The sequence below is a fragment of the Manacus candei genome, unplaced genomic scaffold (genome assembly GCF_025592945.1).
Source record: "Manacus candei isolate 608988 ecotype Guabito, Panama unplaced genomic scaffold, ASM2559294v1 h1tg000160l, whole genome shotgun sequence".
Classification (NCBI taxonomy): domain Eukaryota; kingdom Metazoa; phylum Chordata; class Aves; order Passeriformes; family Pipridae; genus Manacus; species Manacus candei.
In genome coordinates this window covers 510,156-531,422 of record NW_026138208.1, presented here as the reverse complement: position 1 = coordinate 531,422, position 21,267 = coordinate 510,156, and the positions used below count along the sequence as shown (strand labels likewise).

At 35.1% G+C, this 21,267-nt stretch overlaps 1 protein-coding gene across 3 annotated transcripts in view; it reads left to right on the top strand.

The window, feature by feature from the left end:
* Positions 1–21,267, top strand: part of CACNA2D1 (calcium voltage-gated channel auxiliary subunit alpha2delta 1) — a 330,506-nt gene that overhangs the window by 290,722 nt on the left and 18,517 nt on the right. For 2 of the 3 annotated variants that reach the window (XM_051772865.1, XM_051772863.1), the window contains 13 exons: positions 4,380–4,441; positions 6,667–6,758; positions 8,633–8,693; positions 10,403–10,500; positions 12,243–12,327; positions 12,540–12,602; positions 13,595–13,698; positions 14,961–15,047; positions 15,411–15,478; positions 16,772–16,810; positions 18,068–18,139; positions 18,439–18,591; positions 18,680–18,732. In XM_051772865.1, coding sequence (XP_051628825.1) covers positions 4,380–4,441; positions 6,667–6,758; positions 8,633–8,693; positions 10,403–10,500; positions 12,243–12,327; positions 12,540–12,602; positions 13,595–13,698; positions 14,961–15,047; positions 15,411–15,478; positions 16,772–16,810; positions 18,068–18,139; positions 18,439–18,591; positions 18,680–18,732 — 1,037 coding nt within the window. The remainder of the gene's footprint in view (positions 1–4,379; positions 4,442–6,666; positions 6,759–8,632; positions 8,694–10,402; positions 10,501–12,242; positions 12,328–12,539; positions 12,603–13,594; positions 13,699–14,960; positions 15,048–15,410; positions 15,479–16,771; positions 16,811–18,067; positions 18,140–18,438; positions 18,592–18,679; positions 18,733–21,267) is intronic. The other variant, XM_051772864.1, reaches the window with a different exon arrangement.

Below are 21,267 nucleotides of genomic sequence, written 5' to 3'. Positions count from 1 at the left end.
AAATTGATCCTTACATTTGTGCTCTACTTCTCTGGGACCTTAATGAGAAGAAATGATTACTGGTGTTCTGAAGGAGCGGTTCTGGCCAGAGTATGCCCCTCAGTTACAGTTGTACAACAGCTTTTTGAAATTTTTTACTCTGAATATAAACTATCTTGAAGATAGCTAATTTAATGATTTAGCAGACACTGCACATCCGTATATATAAGCACACTTTAACAATACTTGGCAGAATTTCTTGGAACTGCAGTTAATTTTCCATGTATGATATTAGCTGTCCTTTCCTGTTGATCTCTTGTAACTTTGATATTGCAACAACTCTGCTGTTCGTACTTAAGTGTCAGAATGTTCCAGAAGAAATTTCCTCCTTCTCACAAGACATATGATGCAGAAAGAAACTAATCAGGTTAAGTCGATAGGAAACAGGCCTTGGAGAATAGAGTGGGTTTATTCTGTTAAAAACAACACATTCCTTACTTATATTCCATTCAATGTCTTAACTGGTATTAACTTTTAAACTACTCCCAATACTGAGCAGTCCCTTTTACCACTTCTCTGAATCAATCCTACATGGAGGGAAGATTCTTATATACTTGTTCTCACTTTGACAGAAAAAAGTGGTTTGTATTCCTAGTCTATTCTTGCTTTAAACATGGTAGAAACTTACTTGTCTTCGTGGGTGAAAATTAGTAGCAGAGCCCATGTTGTCTTTGCTAAATGAGACTGAAAATGGAGGAGAATTTTCTCAAACGTCTCGATAATTCATCCGTGCTGTGATTTCAGAATGTCTAGTTCATGGTCACTTGGATCTGCAACAGGCCTTTGGAGACATACTTAGAAGTATTGAAAGGCTGCAATAAGGTCTCCCTGGAGTCTTCTCTTCTCCAGGCTGAACAACGCCAACTCTCTCAGCCTGTCTTCATAGGAGAGGTGCTCCAGCCCTCTCACCATACTTGTGCCCTTCATCTGAATCTACCACAACAGGTCTATGTCTTTTGTTTACTGATGACCCAAAGATGGATGTCTCATAACCATTCCTCAGCTTCTTAGTATCTGTACTGGATCTGACAAAGCATTCTGCTTCTGATTGTGTAATTTAATAGGAATGCAAATAAGGACAGGTCACCAATCTCAAGTTCTTCAAAACTGTGCAAGGTGATCTTAGCTGAAAGATGATTATAGTGATGATCATATAATCATATAGACAGCAGAACTACATTAATCTCTATGAGGAAAACCAAGTCAACTCAAACCTTACACACTTAAGTTGTCCAGATATAAAGCATACCTTAAAGTTATGGTCCTTGACCCTGTGGAGTCCCATGATCTCATTAAACATGCCCACACTAATTCTCTGTATCCAACTTCATACTGCCTTTCACCTCTTCCCATGTTCCTCTAAAGCAGAGACCTGTATCAGCAGTCCCCTTACCTTCTATCAGGACTCTGTTGTGTGCTTTCTCAGAGTAAAATGCCAAAACAAAGCTTTACAATGCTGCTTTACAATCTCTGGGTCAATCCCGCTATGTGAAAAAAAAATGTGTCTTTTCCTGAGTGGTTCCACTGGTGGAGGGTGGTGAACAAATACACCCTTTCTAGGGCAGAGAAGATAAGCCCTCTTGGATGTCAGTTCTGCTCCCTCATCTGTGTCATGAGCCCATGCTGTTTAAGATACCACCAGCATGTTCCTTGAAGGGAGAGTTGGTCACTCCTGACCCACTGTCAGAGAGTCCCAATTCCTGCTGGCATCTGTGCTGAGGATAAACTGCTCCAGAAAGGAGAGACTCCATGCTGGGACATTTTCAGATTTATGTTGTTCTGTTTAAGGAGTTCCTTTCCAAGCCTATGGGTGAAAAGGGCTCTGTGTAGGTGGTCAGAAGATGGAGGGTTAGAAGGTCACAAAAATACAATAACATGGTTAGGGTTGTACAAGAAATTGCTTTAATGGCAAACATGTTGAAGAGATTTCAGGCTGTTCTTACATTTCTCAGGCTTTCTGATACAAAAGACCTGAAACAGTAGGTCCTGCAATTCTTTGCCCAAAGAGGGAGAGAGGGAAGCATTGCAAATGCTGAAGTCGGTTACAGCACCCGGGCAGGAGGGAGGAATGTAACATCCCTGGGTGCGTGAGAATGTGCCAGTTACACACGGGCCAGACCACAGTCTGTGTTTGAATAGAATATCCCAAGCCTTTTGATCCCAGATGCTTCAAGTGCCAATGAAATGAATTACCCTCACCTTCCCTTGCATCATGGCCCAAGATTTTTTTCCTCTACCCAGAGCTCTCTGAGAGAAGGGAGCAGCCAGAGCTGGCTGGCAATGATGGCTGCTTCAGGCCATTGCTCCCTCCCAGCTCCAGGCTGCTGGAACCAGAATAAAACTGCTTTAAACCACGGGCCATGCATGAGCCATGGATCACTTAGCACTTGATAGCTTCATATCTTTTCTTATAAAAAGGGCTGATGTGGTCGGTTGCTCTGAACTGACAGTTGTAGTCTTCAGGCTTCAAATTTATGTTCTTTTTGTTTTGCTTTTTGGTTTAAGTTTGCATTGCTTTCCTTTTGTATTGCAGCTGGCCCCAGCAGTGTCTTGGGAGATGACTTCATACTACAGCATAGAGACTGGACTTGTAGCGAGTGTGGGTGGGGTGCACTGGAGTCTCCCAAGGCCTCAGGGGCTTTCCAACTAACAGAGAAGATGCCATAGGAACAAAAGCATTGCCACATTTGGCAGCCGGGGTGGGCAGTAGTGAAAACCAAAGAGTCACAAAAGCTGCAATAACATGTGTGGGTTCTTTGGCAGAGATAGCTGGGGATGAGATGATCTCAGACCACTCAATAATGAAGTAGGCAAAGGTAAATGGGAGCTGATGTATGAGGACGTGTGATGGGTTACCTTTGAAGGAAGGTCTCAACCAATTTGCTTTCAAGCATACTCACAAAAGGATTTAAAAACAGCCCAGTTCTTCTCTTCCTTCCCTCCCACCTTGGGCACTGCTTTTCTTTTGTGGAGATACCTGGTGTGTGACCCATGACCCTGTGCCCGATTTGGAGGGACTGCCAGCACTAGGTTCAAATGTCTACTTAGTCTTAAGCTGAAGTAATAGTATGGGCACATCATTGAATATAAGTAGGCTTGGCTAGGAATCTCTTCAGCCATCTTTTTACCTTAAATGTGAAATATATCAGGTCATTAGACACTGATATATACATCTTTTTTTCTGTTTTTCTTTTATCCTTTTTTGATTTTCTTTCCAAAATTGCTATTAAATTATTTACACTGTCATTCTGTACTGAAAAGCAGTCATCAGGTAATGAGAAGATTTCGATTTATAAGTCAAATAAGACACTTCTTTTCCACAGTCATGGTAGTTTTCTCACTGTCCTTTTACCACAGGGAAAGAAAGAGGGCAGAGATATACCTGTGGTACCTTTCACCAATGTTTGTAATGTTTCAGTGCAACAGCTGTATAGTCTTCATTGCTGGCATACTTACAAAACTCTGATTGTAAAATAATGATATAATATGTTGCAGCTGGCATAAAATTATAGTTTTCAAAGTGAAAAACTGAGTAAAACAATGTCAGCCAGGTGGATTCATGATTAAATCTATGGGGAACTGTGGGACTGTGATATGACACTATTTTTCATACCACGAGAAAACAAATGGTAAAGCTTATTCTAATGTATTAAGTTATTTAAAAATAAACATTTACTTCAGTGTTTATTTTTTTCCCAAATCCAAGGCCCTTTTAACAAGATTAGAAACACATGTAAGTTCAGCATAGGGTGTCTGTACAATCAAGATTACCTAGCTGTGCCTGTAATTATGATTCAAATTTAAATGCATTTAGCCAGTACTGCCAGTACGTGAAAGCACAGGCACTGGGTGTTTTTTGATGTTAAAGATTTTGTAGGTAAGCCTTTTTTCAACTGAGTTTTGGGGATTTTTTGGTCGTTTTTTTTCTATTCATAGTTTAACTGCAAAATGATCCATAAAAGAGATAATTTTTTTTTTATTGAATTGAAATCACATAGAAAAAGGTTTGCATATGTCTGGGTAATGATTTTTAAAGGGAAAATTATAGATCATGTTTGTCTGGTTTTATTTAAATTTACATTCCACTAATGTTCAATAAATATAGTTATAGTTATATATATATAGTTATATAGTTATATAGTTGATTCTTTTGCAAAATATACATTTGGAAAATATTTAAGAAAAGGAGCTGCAGCTCAACTCATGCTTTTAGCAAAAAAAAAATAATACAAATCCGACAGATTTTTCTTTAATTTAACACTGTATTTCTTAAAGAAAGGTCATACTTGTTGAAGATCCAGAGTTTAAAAATTTATTTTTTTACTAATATCTCTTTATAGAGGTATATTGATAAAGGAAACAGAACATATACATGGACTGCTGTGAATGGCACTGATTACAGGTAACTCACTTCACTGACTTCCTTTGCTTAGTTTAATGTTCTTTTGGATTATTTTGGTTAATATTTTCAACATTACATTTTCTATACTAGCTAAATCAGGACAAGATGATCTTTGTATTCAGACCTGTAGGATTTTCTGGGTTCCTTTACAGATTTCCTTGTTGCTCTAAGGACTAGAACCTCATTTTTTGTCCAATTTTTGAGATTTATGTAGGAAAAAACATTATTTATAATTGATGTTAAGAATCACTTTTCCTCCTACTTGCTGTATCACAGTATGCTTTGATTCTTACATACCTTCTGTTAGATTCTCCCTCTTATTTCAACTTTTCTTTACACTATCTCCATGTACCTGCTTTAATATATGTATTAAAAAGAAAGATGCAATGTTTTGGTCTAAATAAAAAAATGTGACCTGTTTTATGTAAACACTTTTCAGTCACAGTCATTGCTTATAACATGATCTTTCTAACCTTCATATGGGACCTTAGGAGCAGGAGCTGTGCTACTGGTTATCTCTGAAATCTGAATCTATTTTTGACAAGTTTAACTAATTAGCATGGATTCTGCTTTGTATGTAAAAATTACCTGGTCAATGGCAGCAGGATCAAATGAAATAATGGGTAAAAACATCCCCCCTTGAATGCAACACTGGCACTGTATATTATTTCAAAATCATTTAAGCACACAGCTCTGTAACATTAGAAAGAATGTAGAAACTACATTATCCAAAACAAGATAGGGTTTACCAAGTCCCAGAAAAGTTAAACTACTCTAGTTCAAAACTTCATGGTACAAATATTGAGTCAAATATTTACCAGAAGTCTGTTTTTGTTGTGGTGAATTACAGTAGTCCTCAGCCAAGTTGGATCCCAGGTTACAGTCCCTGAGAATGCAAACATTAATTTGTATATAAAAACAAACAAATCAGTTTTAACAAGAGAATGTAAACCTAGGATCTTTTAGTCACCATCCCATTTTTCTGTTGAACTGCCTCTATCTTTATAGAAGAAAATGAAGTTTTTTATCAGACTGCCATCTAGCAATCTTTAGAGAAATACATTTGATTTATATGACTTCTTGGTTCCTCCTGAGCTCCCTGGCATGAGGTACAGCAATAAATCCATGGAGTATCGTTACAGAAAACCTATTAAACATAAAATTATAGATTTTAATTAGCAATTTCTGCTAGCAGTAACTGTTAATGACAGGTAAACTACCACTGATTTCCCTAGAGGAGAATTGGTAGAAGGCTATCACTAAATATTCAGCAATCTCACTCACATTCTGTTTAAATGGCAAATGTGCCATTAAAGGTCAGCTCCTTTATGGCTCAATTGTAAAACTTTTTTAATGTTAATTTCTGCAGGTATCCATTAGAAACTGTTGCAGTTCTGCACAGATGAAATCCAAGTGCGAAAATTAAGGATGCGACCTGGCAGATGATGATACCTATTTAATGATTACTCATACTTTCTGTCCTTTACATACCTTTTTAGACCTGAACTCTTCTACATATATATTGAATTTAGCTGCAAATAGTCTTATATGTTTTGAACAAAAATAAATATAACCTAAAAGAAAATATGTGGCAAATCTCTGCAAGTCTTAAAATGATATTACACAATTATGCTCAAAAGTTATTAGTGGTGACTGCATGATTAAAAACATATTTTGGATCTTGACTATAATGTGAATTCAAGTATTGCCAGATGCATTTTCTAATGAATATTGATAGTTGCTTTATTAGTGGAAGGAGATTCTCTCATTAAATTATGTGTGCAAATCTGTGCAGTACTAAATGATGTTTTTGCAGTCAGCGATCACTGTACATGTTACACTGGGATGTTAAATGTGTCAGAGGGAAATACAAGAAATAATTTATTTTTTTTTTTTATTTGCAATTATTTGGAAATTCCTTACCTATCTGTTAAAAAATGCATTTATACTTAAAAATATAAATAAGAATGAAAGTAAATACAGGGAAGCTCAGGACTGACATAAACCTACTCATGTCTCTTACAAAGTGTGAGACTGGTATGTCACTGTGTGACCATCTCATCATCTCATCTCATCTCATCATCTCATCTCATCTCATCTCATCATCTCATCTCATAATGATCCAATCTCCAAACTTATTGATTGCTTTCAAAACACAGAGAAGCTGAAAGTGGAAAACTGCTGGAAATAACATAATTGCTTTACTTGTCTAATTTCTATTGCAGCTTGGCATTGGTGTTACCATCATACAGCTTTTATTATATTAAAGCCAAAATAGAAGAACCAATAACTCAAGCCAAATGTAAGTACTGTAAAGGTTTCCTGGTTTTGTCTAGTATTGCCAAGTCTCAGATTCACTTAAAAAGCAATGTTTGAAATTCATAACTTTTGTGGAATTCACTGATGTTATCATGATGTACCCAAAATCTGCAGCAATGATTCTAATCCATTGTAACATTCAAGGTGCAAGAAATATTCTATAAAAATAGAATATGTGCAGGTACCCCAGTTTCACTGACAATCCCTTCCTCCTTGCTCTGTGCCTATAGAATCATTGCTTTGTGTATCCTCTGTTGCTGTCATTTTAAGGGTCTGGATACCGGATTTTTTTCATTCTATTAGCAAAATGTAGTGATATAGACTATGATAATAAAGCATTTTTTGTATTTTAGTTACTATATAATATTTAGCAGATGACCTCTGCTGCCTGTAGGAATAAAGCAGTGTGAAAGCCCTGTGTGGTTTGGCTTGCAGTTAGGCTTTTATTTTGCATTTTACATATAGTTTTAGTGGACATTTGTATTCTGTTTTTAGATTAGACTAATTTCAAGCCATTTACCAATTCTGGAGAGATAGCTAGAAATTACACTTGTCAATATTGAAATGCTATTTGTTTATTATATGTAGTCTAGATAGTACATGAAATAGAACCTATCACAGCCTTTTAACTTTATACTTAGAACAAGTATGTAGTTAAATAGAAAGTTAGAAAAGCACAATGAAACTCTGACAGACATAAATACTGTTAGTTTAGAGAAAAATTGGTAGCACTATATCACTTTCCTCTACCATTTCCTCCTGCATATGAAGTCGGATATGGCAACTTTTTAATAATCAGTGATTTATTTTGTAACTTTGTCCAATAGTAAGCAGTTTAAAATTAAAGTTTTAAGGAAAGAATATGGTTATCTTGATGGATTAGATCTTCTGGTTTTGTACTTATATCAATCTAACCTGCAAAACAGACCCTTGAAATAGCCACAGTATATAGAAGGTACTGAGAAATAAGTGAGAAGGGCATATTCTTCAGTCTTCAGAGATGTTTGTCCTTTTTTTTCCAGACTATAGCTGTATGTAAATTGAACCTTTGATCTATCTATGTACAATATTTTTATTCAAGGGGCTGTTTGAATAAAATATTGGTTTGTGACCCCTTGTGCTTTACCCTGTTTTTTTCTGTTTCCCTGCTTTCTCTTTCTGATGGATAGTCACAATCAAAAAGGGCAAGTATATTCTTGTTGCTCAATTTCCTTCTGTTTACTGCAGTTGATATTTTTCACTTATATTCCTATTCCTACTGGATATTCTCCTCTGTATTACTCACCTCAGGATTTTCTCCATAATCATTGGGTACCATAGCAATAGAAAGGGGAAAAAAAGTGAAGTATTTTTCTGTTTTCATGCACATTTCAATATGTTGCTAATCTCTAATCCTTCTTTGTCTGGTCCTATCAATGTTCAGTGATATCAGCTATTAAAACCATTATTTTCAGTAGGATTGACAGTGATGTTAAAACAATTGAAGTTTTTAAACTGTATCGCAGAAAATAGTAGTAGAATTTTTCTTCATTTTCTAACAAATTAGTGTCCCAGATATTTCTTTGTATCGGATTGTAATTCTAATGAAAACATCTCATATGTTTTCATGTTGTCATGCTAATTAAATGTCCCCTTTAAACAAATTGTTAGATATATCTTCTTGTTTCCAGATGTATGTTGTATATAAGATAATTGCTTCCTATACTGTGAAATACTGAGATGTACACAGTATATTAGTAGGAAAGTGTCTCAAAATAAACATTTCTTTCTAAATTCATGGATGCATGCAAAAGTTAACCTAGTAGTTTGAGAAGAGAAATGATGGCAAAAATCCTAATTCACTTACTTGGTGTTTACTCTTCATCTTTGTAGTTTCAGAAACACTGAAGCTTGATCATTTTGATGAAGCTGGCTATACGTTTATAGCACCAAGGTTAGTTAATTTCCCAATAATAAGTATTATTTCAGCAAACAGGCATTTGATCAGATTAATGGCGCATAAAAAATACAGACTTGACCAATAAAGTTTCATTTTGGTAAAAAATTGTCTATCTTCTTGCTGGAAAGTAAATAGCATCTTCAGGCTCTGATTCCTGTTTATATCAATCAAAGAGAGATGTAAAATCTGATATAGTTTTTTTAATGGAAAACTTATACATGTGAGTTCATTTCTTATGGTTCTGACTTTTAAGATTTTACAACTTTGTACCTTAGGCTCTCATTTTTAAAATAAGTTCCATAATACCTATGTCAAGATGTTTCCCAGCTTCAAGACGAAGGGTTTCAAAGCTCTCTATCACTTAAGGATGAGTTAATTTTTGATTAATTGAACATAAAAATTATTAAGTGATTGAAAATTTATTAAATTCATTAGTCCCCTGGGGCTTTTTATGTGAAATTGTACGGACCTTGTTGGCCTTTTAAATTTATGTTTGCAAGGGAAACCTAGTATGATAAACAGTTTTTAAAAATTGTGTGTCTAAAAGATAGTTATGATATATAAAGGAAATGCTGTACAGTTAAGATCAGTTGAGAATTTTTGCATTCCTTACTCATCTGATAATTTTCTATATATGTTTAAATTTCAATTAATAGATTGATTTCCATTACTAGATTGATGGTATGTAAAATTCTTCTATCTTAAAATGTATCTCAGCTTAACTGTTTAATTTATTTTTCTGAAAGACTGAGGTTATTGATAATCAGTTGTACCAGTTAGCAGTTTCCAAAAAATCCCTAGTTGTTAGGCTGTCCTACATCAACAAAGTATGTTTGATATGTGGTTCTGTTTAAATGTGAATACTGGTATAGGAAGGCAAAGTCTGCCTATAGTATTTCAGGATTGTGGTGACATAAATAAAGGGTAATAAGACATCTTAGTCATATGAAATACTTGAACATACTTCTTTTGTTAGTAAAATTCATTAAATATTAAAAGCTCATTTAAAAAAGAGAGCCCTCTGCTTGACTGCTAAATACTCTCTACATTTTAATTAAAGTTGTTTAACGCCACTCACCATCCAATGTTTACTTCCAAAATACCCAGTGACTTTTATTTTGCTTGCTTGCATTGAGTGAATTACCTAATGATATAGTGTTTTATTACATGGTATAAAGAATAGTTTATTGTTTATCTGTTTTGCATATGTCAAAACAAAGAGTGTTTATATGTTTATGTTTATTAAAACTGCCTTTAATACTTCTTCCAAGTCCTATGGGTAATAGGTTCATAGATCTGGCCTTAGTTGAGCATGAAGTGACTATGTTTCACCAGCAGGCTCTGTACTTTCCAGTACAGTTTAACCTAGGAGCTGTTTAAATTCACTGGGCATTTTTATATTTAGTTTACAGATTATGATCTCCTAATTTCACAGTCCTGAGTTTTTTCTGGGAAACTATGCCCTATTTTCATACATGCAGTTTTCCTCTAAATCAGATTTAGGCAGGCACTTGAACACCTTATTTCCTGTAATGCCTGAAATAATTGTTACAGTCGTTATTCAGTATTGAACGTGGCAGTCAATTGGCACAGTAGTGGCAGCTTCCTCATCATAGTAGTACAATCCTACTGGGCTTTAGAATTGTCTGCTTTAGTAGCAAAGGGAACAAATCTGAGAAGGCTGATATTCTGTTGTTTTTCAGAGAATACTGTAATGACGTAAAAAAATCAGAAAACAACACTGAATTTCTATTAAATTTCAATGAATTTATTGACAGAAATACTCCAAGCAGTTCATCATGTAAGTATGCTTCTCAATTCACTGAAAGTTTTCCTTAGAAAAATACTTGCTAATAAATGAGAGGTCATGCTCAAATCCTGTGGGTTTGGTTTTTTAGTAGAAATATATCTGGTGTCAGGATTTTCTATCCAAGATAGAGATTGTAAAATTAGTTTGCAAGTTTTTGGCTCTATTTAAGAAAGTTTTTGGGGCATTTTGCATCCAGTGTTGTCCATAATTCCTCTCAGCATTCTGTTCAAGCATCAAATAACTACTGATTCTTTTTAATACACTCCAAATATTTTGAATTTATATTTTTTCACTTCAGCGTATAAGCCAAAGTCCCAAATTGACTCAAACTCTTGTAATGAAATCTTCAGTCTACTTTCTTATCATTTTATTCCAAACTAAGTAAAGGAGTCCAGAACCAAAATAGCCAACTAGAACAAAAGATAAGGAGATTCTATTACTGGTTCACAAATAGGTTAAAGAGATCTCACTCGGGCTTGAATAGCTCAAGACCACAGATCCATGTAACTGCTGCAGTGGTGACCCTGAGCTTTGGGATTCATGTTTTGAAATAGGGCCTTAACCTCTGTTTAGAACAAACACTTTTGAATGAACCATCAGTAAGGTATTTAAGTCTTGTTCTCATGAAAAATTTGATGTTTGGATTTGGTTTTGCACACATACATCTGTTTAGCATTATTAGTAATTTATAAATAGTTGGAATAAACTTTTTTTTTTTTTTTGTCTTGCATTCCTCAGGTTTTTTTAACATGTTTCTGTCAGGGATCACTGATCAGTTCAGAAAGGATCTCTCTGTTAGACCATGTAACTGGAGGAATGTGCACTTAGATATGAGATCTTCTCACAAAAGGCTATTTTTGTGTGTATGTGTAGGTGTTTGAGGTACTTTTTAGTAGGGTGATCTTATTCATTGACACATTGCTGACTGACTGAAATTTTGTTTGAATCCCTTGATTCAGCATTGAAAATGAAAGTGTTCACCTCCAATGACTAAAGCAGTTAATAACTAAAAATTCTAATTTAATATTCACTACCTATATAAGCAAATATTGAGGACACATTTAGTGATATTGTAGTAAACAACAGGGCTTAATAAGTAATTTTTCCAAAATTTTATCTACGTATTTCTATATTTCATTTTGGAATACATGTCAAAATTGGCTTTTTTCTTTTTTTTTTCCCTAATAATTAAGTTACTTTAAAAATAGTCTCCCTAATAAGAAAACAGTGTTAACTAAAGGAATGAATACCACTAAAAGCTAAAAATGCTTTTCAAAAGGAATAATCTATATACTATAAGAACTTTCTCTTCCAAAGTGGTATTGAAAAAGATACTTGAAAAGCACTGACTTCAAACCACCTTTTTAAAGAAATTTAAACATGATATCCCCTTAAAAAGATAAAAAGTGTTTTACTAAAAACATGCTTTAAAAATATTTCCAGATTTAAAATAGAGATTTTGCAAAGCTGGGAACTATACCCTTATAACCTTACTTATTCCTATTACACAAGGATAAGTTTTTTAGGATACAATAAAGGAAATGTGTAAGTGAATTCAACAGTGTGAGAGCAATCTATTTCACACTAATTAATTGATGTAATTTGAAGTTGGCCAGTATGTCTAATAGAAATAGTCCAAATTTTGTGACTAGACAACTCAGAATTTCATTTTTGCCCTTTAATGCAACTCCATCTCATATGGTTTCAGATGAGTGCCTTAACTCTTTTGATAGGTAATACCGATATGGTCATTAGAGTTTTGCTGGATGCAGGATTTACAGATGAACTTGCCCGAAATTATTGGAGTAAACTGTCTCTGTAAGTATTCTTTTTATTGACTGTGAGTTTTTTAATGCATTTCATAGTTTGATTTTAAAATAATACACATCTGTGTGTATATACAGATATGCAGTTAATGTTTACAAAGAATAGGTATTTAATTCACAATTATGCACTTTAATGGCAATCCTTGACATAGGAACTTGTGAGAATTTCAGTGAGTTTTCATTTTAAATCCTATTTTTTTACAGTGATGGAGTTGTTGCACAATTTGTTGTTACAGATGGTGGAATTACTAGAGTATTCCCCAAAAGGTAAGAATTATTATAAAATAGTATAATATGATAATTTTGAAATATGAAAGGGTAGAATGTTAAACAGTGGATTTATTGAATGAAAAACTACAGTCTTCTACAGTCTAATCTGTACTGATAGTTAGGAAATGAATGGAATGTCTTGTTTTTCTTTGATTTTACCTGTGTCACTGCTTCAAACTGATTGGTAACATTATTTTCATGACAGGTCCTTGCAATCCAAGTTTCTAATCAGTGTAGAACAGCAATAAAGGCAATGCCCTTGTAGTAGCAGTGGGGCCCTGCTAATCCCTAATTACTCCCAAGCACCCAGTTGTTTGGCAGGCTGCAAATACTGGAAAGTAACAGGTGATTTATTTTTTTTTAAACTAAGATCAGGCCAAATGGTCCAGGGACTTCAAGAGAGAAAAATGTATCATTACCAGAGGACAAAAAGGGAATACGAAATTGGATTTATAATAAACTAGACACCCCCATGAGTAACTGGGAATAGTGAAGGCACCAGTAGAGACATACTGGTAAATGGTAGATTTATCTGTTTTCTTGGTTTATTCTGTGTTTCCCCCAAATGTGAAAATAACAACAAATTTTACTCCTCAGGTCAGTTTCTTTCCTATTTTGGGGTTATTAATGATATTAAATCTTTTAAGATTAAGCTCAAGAGATAGCATGGGCTGTAAAAGTTGGTTTAGAATTTCTTGTAAGTAGTGTTGCAGTTATATTTGACTCTATATATCTAAAAGTGATGAGACGGGATTCATATTGTTCCAAGAATACTATTTTCTTTTTTTTTCAAAAGTTTTTTGTTTTGTTTTGTTTTGTTTTTAAATAATGACACCTGCCAGTTAACCGGTGAAAATTGACAAAATCTGAGGACTAGAAGAATGAATCTGACATTTTTTCCAACCGTGAAACATTAAAAGAAAATAACCTGCAGCACAACTTTAATGAGATTCTGTCTTTTTTGATCACTAATATTTTTTTGTATTCAGGGCAGGAGAAGATTGGTTGGAAAATGCTGAAACTTATGAAGTCAGCTTCTATAAAAGGAGTTTAGATAATAACAACTATATTTTCACAGCTCCATATTACAACAGTAAGTCATCACTGTTTCAAAATGTTAGAGCTAGCTAGTCCAATATAAGTGGAAGTTTTCCATACCAGTCGAGGTCATTGACAAAAGATGCAAGTGGGACACTTCATAAGGAAAGAAATCTTGGGACAATACCCCTTTGAGGAACAGGCAGCTAGGAGGGCACCAAACCAGGGTCATTATAATTTTTTATCAACTCCAGTGGCCCTGTATACTCAGAATTAATGAAGTTGAAAATATCCAGAGTACTGGTGTTCATTAAACATATTGAAACACTTTTTTACAGAGATACTTTAGCAGAATTATTTTAAAAGGAAGTGAAATAAAATTGCACTCAGAGACAATAATACTACCTAAAAAGTTATATTTGGATTGAGTTCTGTATGCTGCCTCAGCACCAAACCTGACTTGGGGCAGCAGGTAAAAAGGTCCAGAGTTCACAACTCTGTCCACTGCACCACCTTAATTTAAACTTTGCTTTTGAATTCTATTTCTAATTTCTATTACTCACCAAAATCAATTTGTCTGAATTATCGTGACATTTAAAAGTTATATATGCACAACAGTAAGTGCTCATGACTGATGTGAGCACCATCAACCTTCTTAAGCTTGTTTATAAGCAGATGCTACCACAAACAATATACTCCTCTCCTAAACATATGGGATATTTTAGTGCTGTTATCTCATAATTATTTATTGCATTTTTTCTCAATAAAATAAAATATAAAGAAGATAATTAACTGAATTCCCTGAAGCCTTTGTTGTTCCTCACATAGCTCAAGGGAATGTACTTTTAACTTGCCTTCTCATACTAAGCAGTGTTGAAAACAGGCTGAAGTCTGTCAGAACAGTAATTGTTGGTTAGTGAGTGGTGTCAGTATACCCTGCATTGAAAAATTCATAAACAACAGCAGGATAAAATCTTTGGCTCTGCTCCTGGTTTTAACAGAACTGCTCACATGTGTAAAGCTATTCATGGCTCTGTTTGCGGAAGCAAAAAGGCTACAGTAACTTTATGAAGCAGTCAAACAGTGCACTAAAAGTGAATGAAAAAAATTAAGCAGAAGTGTTTCTCTTAGTCATGCAGGTGTTGGTATCTGAGCTACCACAGGTGATGTGTACTACAGCTGGGTCAGTGCTTTTGGATAAGGATTTTTTTTAATCATTCTGGGTATTTGAGTAATAATTTAAGTTTCAGAGGAAGAGGCTTTTATATCATCCTAACTTTTTCTGGTTTTTTGTTTTCTCCCTTTCTATACTGTCAGAAAGTGGTGCCAATAGCTATGAATCAGGTATTATGGTAAGCAAGGCTGTGGAAATAGACATTAATGGAAAACATCTGAAGCCAGCAGGTAAGACAGAATGGTGCCGAAACTCTAATTACTTTAGTTATTTGGTTGTTGCTCAACAGTGAATTAGAAAGTTAATTGAAATTTCAAAGGCACTTCACTTTATAATAACATTATTTTCTGTGAAACAGTTCTAACCTTGCTAGAGGAAATCAGGCCAAATATCTGGTTGTATTTGAGTAAGAGTGCTTAATTTATTAGTCTCATGAAGGATGCTGGTGATCAGACAACTGAGCAAAACTCGTATTTTACCCTTCTGCAGTTCAGTGATTTAGATGTTCTTATAATTTTCCCCTTTATTTTAAGATTCTACATTACCTTTTTTTTTCATTTTACTAAAAAAGTCTTTCATGTATTTCTTGTTAGTTGTTGGAATAAAAATTGATGCAACCAGCTGGATGGAAAATTTCACAAAAACCACAATCAAGAGCCTGGTAAGCAATTGACCAAGTCTTTTTTGAACTTTATTTGCATTTCTCAAAGCTTCAGATGCAAATAGGTCTACTAACTCTTTGTGCCAGAGTTACACTGATGTGAAATTGCCAAGTAGTTGTGGTATTTAAATCATCCGAATGCACAAAATAAATCTATGTTGAAATAGGCTGTATTTTGTACATATCTTGCTTTCATAATTATAAAACATGGATAAAAGCAAAGAAAAATGACATATTCCAGCCAGTAGGCTCTCCACAAGATTATGCTGTAGCAGTGAATAAAATCTGCTGAAGAATTGATGGATCTATTTTTATTTAATATGGAGGATGGGTAAATAGTGAACAGTAAGGATTGATATTGCAGCCAACACTGCAGCATTATAGCAGAACTTAAGGAAATGCTTAACCTCATCATTCCATACATCTAATGCTTAGATGTAAGTGGGAAGAAGGAAAAGTTAAATGAAAGGAAAAACATGGAACTGATACTGAATTCGTAAAGGAGAGGCACAAAATGAAAAATCTTATGGAACATAAGTTCCATATTGGATGAGGCAATGTTGCTTGGTGGGTTCTATATTTCAGGCATTGGTGTCTGGCTGTTTTAGGTATTTGAGCTGTAGGTCAGTGGGTAAGCAGATGCATTGCCTAAATGCTAAGGACAGTTGAGTACAAAGATACATAGGTGAAAAACAGAAAGAAAGCTGAATATCTCAGATTTACTATGAGGTTGAGGACATTATCTGATAGTTGTTTTGCTCAGGATGTAATGCAAGGACACAGTTATGTGCGTATGTGCAAACATATTGCAAGAATGAAAGAATAACATGTTAGGAATCAACAGCCATAAAAGATAACTGGGTTGATGGGCTTTCTTTATCATGTAGAATTCCCACACTTTGCGACTGGTGAAGCTTTCTCTTTTTGAAAACTTTCTTTCCATACCCCAAACACATGGAAATGTACCTGTTCTTTCTCTTTTACTTTATGCTCACAACACTGACATTCTGACACGTCCTCCAAACTATTTATCTCTAATATATTGAACATATCTGTAAAGGGACCTGTATCAGAGTTTTTGGGAAAGGCAGATTGTGCTGTTGATAATTACTGAATAATTACTGAATTGTTCAGAGAGAAATTTGTAATAAATGACATGCACTCAAAATTTATATTAATATATAGATACTGAAAGTAGAGTCACTTGTTCCTGTCATGATAGATTAATATAACTGCAAAATACAGAGAGTTTTGTAACATTTTTGTGAAGATTACTGTATTTTTGTTTTTTAGTGCAACAGTGAAATCTGTGGATGTGAGAGAAATAGCATGGTAAGAATACGTTCAGTTTATGATATCTGACATTATGAAAATTCACTCATTCTCTCTAGATTTATCTAAGACAAAGATTCTATCATTGTTATTTGAGGGTTAATGTTACAGAAAACAGAGCTTAGTTGTTTGTGTCTTGAGACAGATGAAGGTTAGGAGGGGAGAGGGGGAAAGGGCATAAAAGTTAGGTGATGTGCCTGTTGCAAGAATTATTGCAGTGAGGTTATGATAACTAGCGTAAAGAAAAAAATACAAGAAAAGCAATAGAGAATGATGTGAAGAGAAATGTGAGAAAAATATAACAGTAATTTGCAAAGCAAGAGACAAATTCTGAGAAAAGAGAATAATTTGAAAAAATCTGAAAAAAAAACCCCAACATTAGAATTACCTCAGAGAAGGATAAATGCAGACTGAGAAGCACCAGAGTATGTGATGTGCCTTTCAACAGTCATTAGTCATCCTCCTCTCCCTGGTTCTCAGCACATTTATGATTAGAGGACCCCATTGCTCTGCTGGCACTCAGGAGAGCACAACTCCAGGGACTGTCACCATATCAAGTGTTGCCATGAACTTAAAAGCTTTCCTCTGCTCAGGTCTTCTGAGTTCTTTTGTAGAGTGTGAAGACCATTAAATGTGAGAATTACATCTAAAAAGGGTACTCTGGGAGGTTATCTATTTGACCTCACTGCTATCTCTCCAATCTCTGGCTACAAGGATCTTTTACAAAGTGCAAAGCATAGGGAACAAGTGGGCTTCCTGTTACTGCACCTGGCAGCTGGAAGAATCCCACAATCCCACTACAGTCCTTGGCAAGTGAAAAGAATCATGACTAGCAAGCTGAGAGTCTGTCCTTAAGATTTTTACTATTGAAATCTGCAAATGGAAAAGGACTTTAGGCATGGCTGAAGCCCATGAGAAGTTGTAGTCCCTTATTATGAGTTGAGTTTCAGTTATAATCAGATTTAATAAGGATATAGCATTCTTGGAGCTCACAAAGTATTGAGCAAATAAGAATTTACAAAAGAACTTCTATGAAATTAAGCCACAAATAAGCCTTTGATCTGTTCAGACTTTTATTACGCTGATAATGCTAATTATTATAGCTTAAACATGGCCCTTGGCTATGAGTTTGTGATTTAGCCTGAACCACATAGTTTTAAAGATATTTCTAATGTGTTGAAGAAAAAATAGTTTCTTACAGAGTGCTATATTGACAAATCTTTCCTGTAAAACCTATTTCACTCTTTCTTACAATAGCATGTGGACTGTGTTATCCTTGACGATGGTGGATTTCTTTTGATGTCAAATCGAGATGAATATACACAACAGGTATGTATATTTTTTAAGGATAGAACATGAAAATCAACGGGAAGAATTTTTAAAAGAAAATAAAAGCAGCTTTTTACTGTCAACTTACCCTAAAGATAACATTTCTGAATCACAACAATATCACTGGATCAGAAATTCCAGGTTTTTTTATTATTCTTTATTACAGTCTTATTTATGCTTGAAGATGCCATACTTCTACCAAGTTGTATTTTTTGTACTTTGCCCTTAGGTTGGTGGGCTGCCAATGGATTTATACTGGGAAATACTTTATCTGATGTCTCTATATTCTCTCTCATCAGATTGGAAGATTCTTTGGTGAGATTGATCCTGGTCTGATGCGAAACCTGATTAACATGTCCCTGTATGCCTTCAACAAGTCATATGACTATCAATCAGTCTGTGATCCTGAAGAAGAACCAAAACAAGGAGCTGGACTTCGTTCTGCTTATGTGGTCAGTAGTCCCATGTACAGTGGCTGACATTCTATTAAAAGTCTCCAGGTATTTATACAAATAACATAATCACTTGTTTTTTTCCCAGCCTACGATAACAGATATTTTACAACTAGGATGGTGGGCTTCAGCAGCTGCCTGGTAAGTACAAGTGTGTAGGAAATCTCTATGTTCAAACTATAATTATTCAGTGGGTTGAGACTGTATTTAGCTTGGGTTAATATTTCCCCCTAAATTCTTAGCTATGTCTCCAAACATGACCATTCTATCAACAGATGAATTCAAAACTGCTCTTACCAGGTTTTATGACTGTGTGTTCTGACTCTACAAAATCAACGTCAGGAAGCAGACTTTGGATTAGTGACCTAAGTACCATTAGCAGTTGTGAAGGTTCAGTCAAAATTATTACATTTAGAATCACTTATCACTTGGTTGCCTATTTCAGAATATCATCTTTCCCTTTTTCTAGCAAGAAGTCCTAAGAAAATCAGTAAATCATTTTACAAAACACATGAATCACAGAATCATTTGGTTTGGAAGGGATCTCTAAAGGTCATGCAGTCCAAATCCTCCTATAATGAGCAAGGCCATCTTCAACTGGATCAGACTGCTTAGAGCCCACTCCAATGTGACCTTGAATGTTTCCAGGGATGGGGCATCTACCATCTCTCTGGGCAACCTGTGCCAGTGTTTCACTGCCCTCACCATAAAAATACTCTCCTTGTATCTCTCTGAAACTACCTTCTTTTAGTTTAAAACTATTACCCCTTGTCCTGCTAAAAACTTTGTCTTTATCATTCTTAAATGGCCCTTAAAGTACTGAAAGGCCACAATAAGGTCTCCCTGGAACCACCTCTTATTCAAACTGAACCCCAGCTCTCTCAGCCTTTCCTTGTGGGAAAAGTGTTCCATCCCTTTGATCATATTTGTGGCCCTCCTCTGGACCCACTTGTTTTTCTGTGTTGAGGGCTCCAGAGCTGTACACAGTACTCAGGTGCAGTATTTTACCTCTTTCAGAGCTATGTAGATTGACACCCCTATCAGCTACTTCCTCCAGCACCTCTCAGCACTGGGATAAGAAATTGAGATTGACCTGGTACTTCTGCATTGATGTGGATTGCACCCTTGGGGACAGTTCCTTTTTCTAAAACTTCATGATGCCTTTTTTTTTTTAACTACTGAGCTGGAATAAATTACCTACTTTATTAAGCTAAGGGTTAAAATATATACCAGCTGAAAAAACATATAGGACTTTTCTCACAGAAGCACTGTGAAGATTGTATGTTGATTTTTATTGTTGGTTACGTTTTGTTAACAGGAAGAGCAATAATCTCGGTTTTTTGGACAATAGCAAACCTCAAAAACTGAAGATGGGCAATAATCCAGTAGAGAAACTTGAGTTCTCCTCAAGAAACTTTAGTTTATCAGTGTTCAAATCAGACTTAGTGGTCTGGACTCAATTTAGAACTGAGGTTTTTCTGGATGAAGTTTAACTTGAAAGCACAACATTAAAGCACTTACTATGGGCATGTTTTTAATGGAATCTAGGTCAGAAGCAGGCAAAGAAGGCCATTAAGCAAGCAGAGTGAAAAGGGCTGACTAAAAAATGGATTCGATGAGGCACCTGGCAAAAGCAAATGCAGGAAAATAAAAGAAACCAGGTTATTAAAGAAAGATATAATGTTTCAGGCAAAAATGTGGGATAAAGGTGTGAGCGATCATGTTCAAAATTTATATGGGATACATCAGCATTTAGTTAAGAGAGTCTGTATCATTTCCCCTTCAGGCTCCTTTAAGTCAGAAGATTTAAGTTTTCCCAGGCTACCTTTTTCATTCAGTTCCCTGTAAATTCTGTGGTAAACCATTACAAAGGATTACTATTTTCTGTCAGCAAATTGCATCACTATTGAAAGGCACCAGGTCTCTTCTGATCCATGGCTGCTGTGTGCTTCCCTCTGACGATTTAAAGCACAAAGCTGTGGATGCAAATCCAGAGATCCTTCAGGCAATGCCTTCCTGGGAGAAAAGGAGAAAAAAAAATGGGAGGTTGAACGAAGTTATACACTCTCTTTTCTCTGCCGAGCAAATGTTAGATCAGAATGAGATAAGAGTCATATTTGTGGGTAAAAGTAAACCTAAAACTTTACAACTGGAAAATACAACTTTGGAAGGTTTAAGCCGAAACAGGGAGTCAAGGAATATACTTGTTGCAGTTCTTATTTTGACAGGCTCTTAGAGGAGAAGGGGGCTGTGTATGTGACAAGCTGATACCTGCTTTAAGTAAATAAAATTGGAAAAATATGATCACAAGTGAAGAAAAATAATTTTTAATAAATGAAGCTCTTTAAGTGTTAGTGTTTTGGCAGCAAGTAGGAAGAAAATACAGTCCATATTTCAACAGCAGGAATAGAGAAGATTTTAAAAGTCAATTGTTACAGTAATGTTTTTTATAATATACTTGCAATATTCCAGTGTTGGTCTCCTTCTTAGCAATTTAATGAACCTTAATCAGTGTAAAGTAACTAAGTCAGGAGAATTTTACCTGAGTGTGTTCAAAAGGAGTTCTGGTTGGTTTAAGTGTTAGAGGAATGTCAACATACCTCTTCCACCTCCTGCAGAGCTATAAAAGGAGTGCGTGGATGGCATGTTAACTTTTCCATTACACGAGTTATGGGC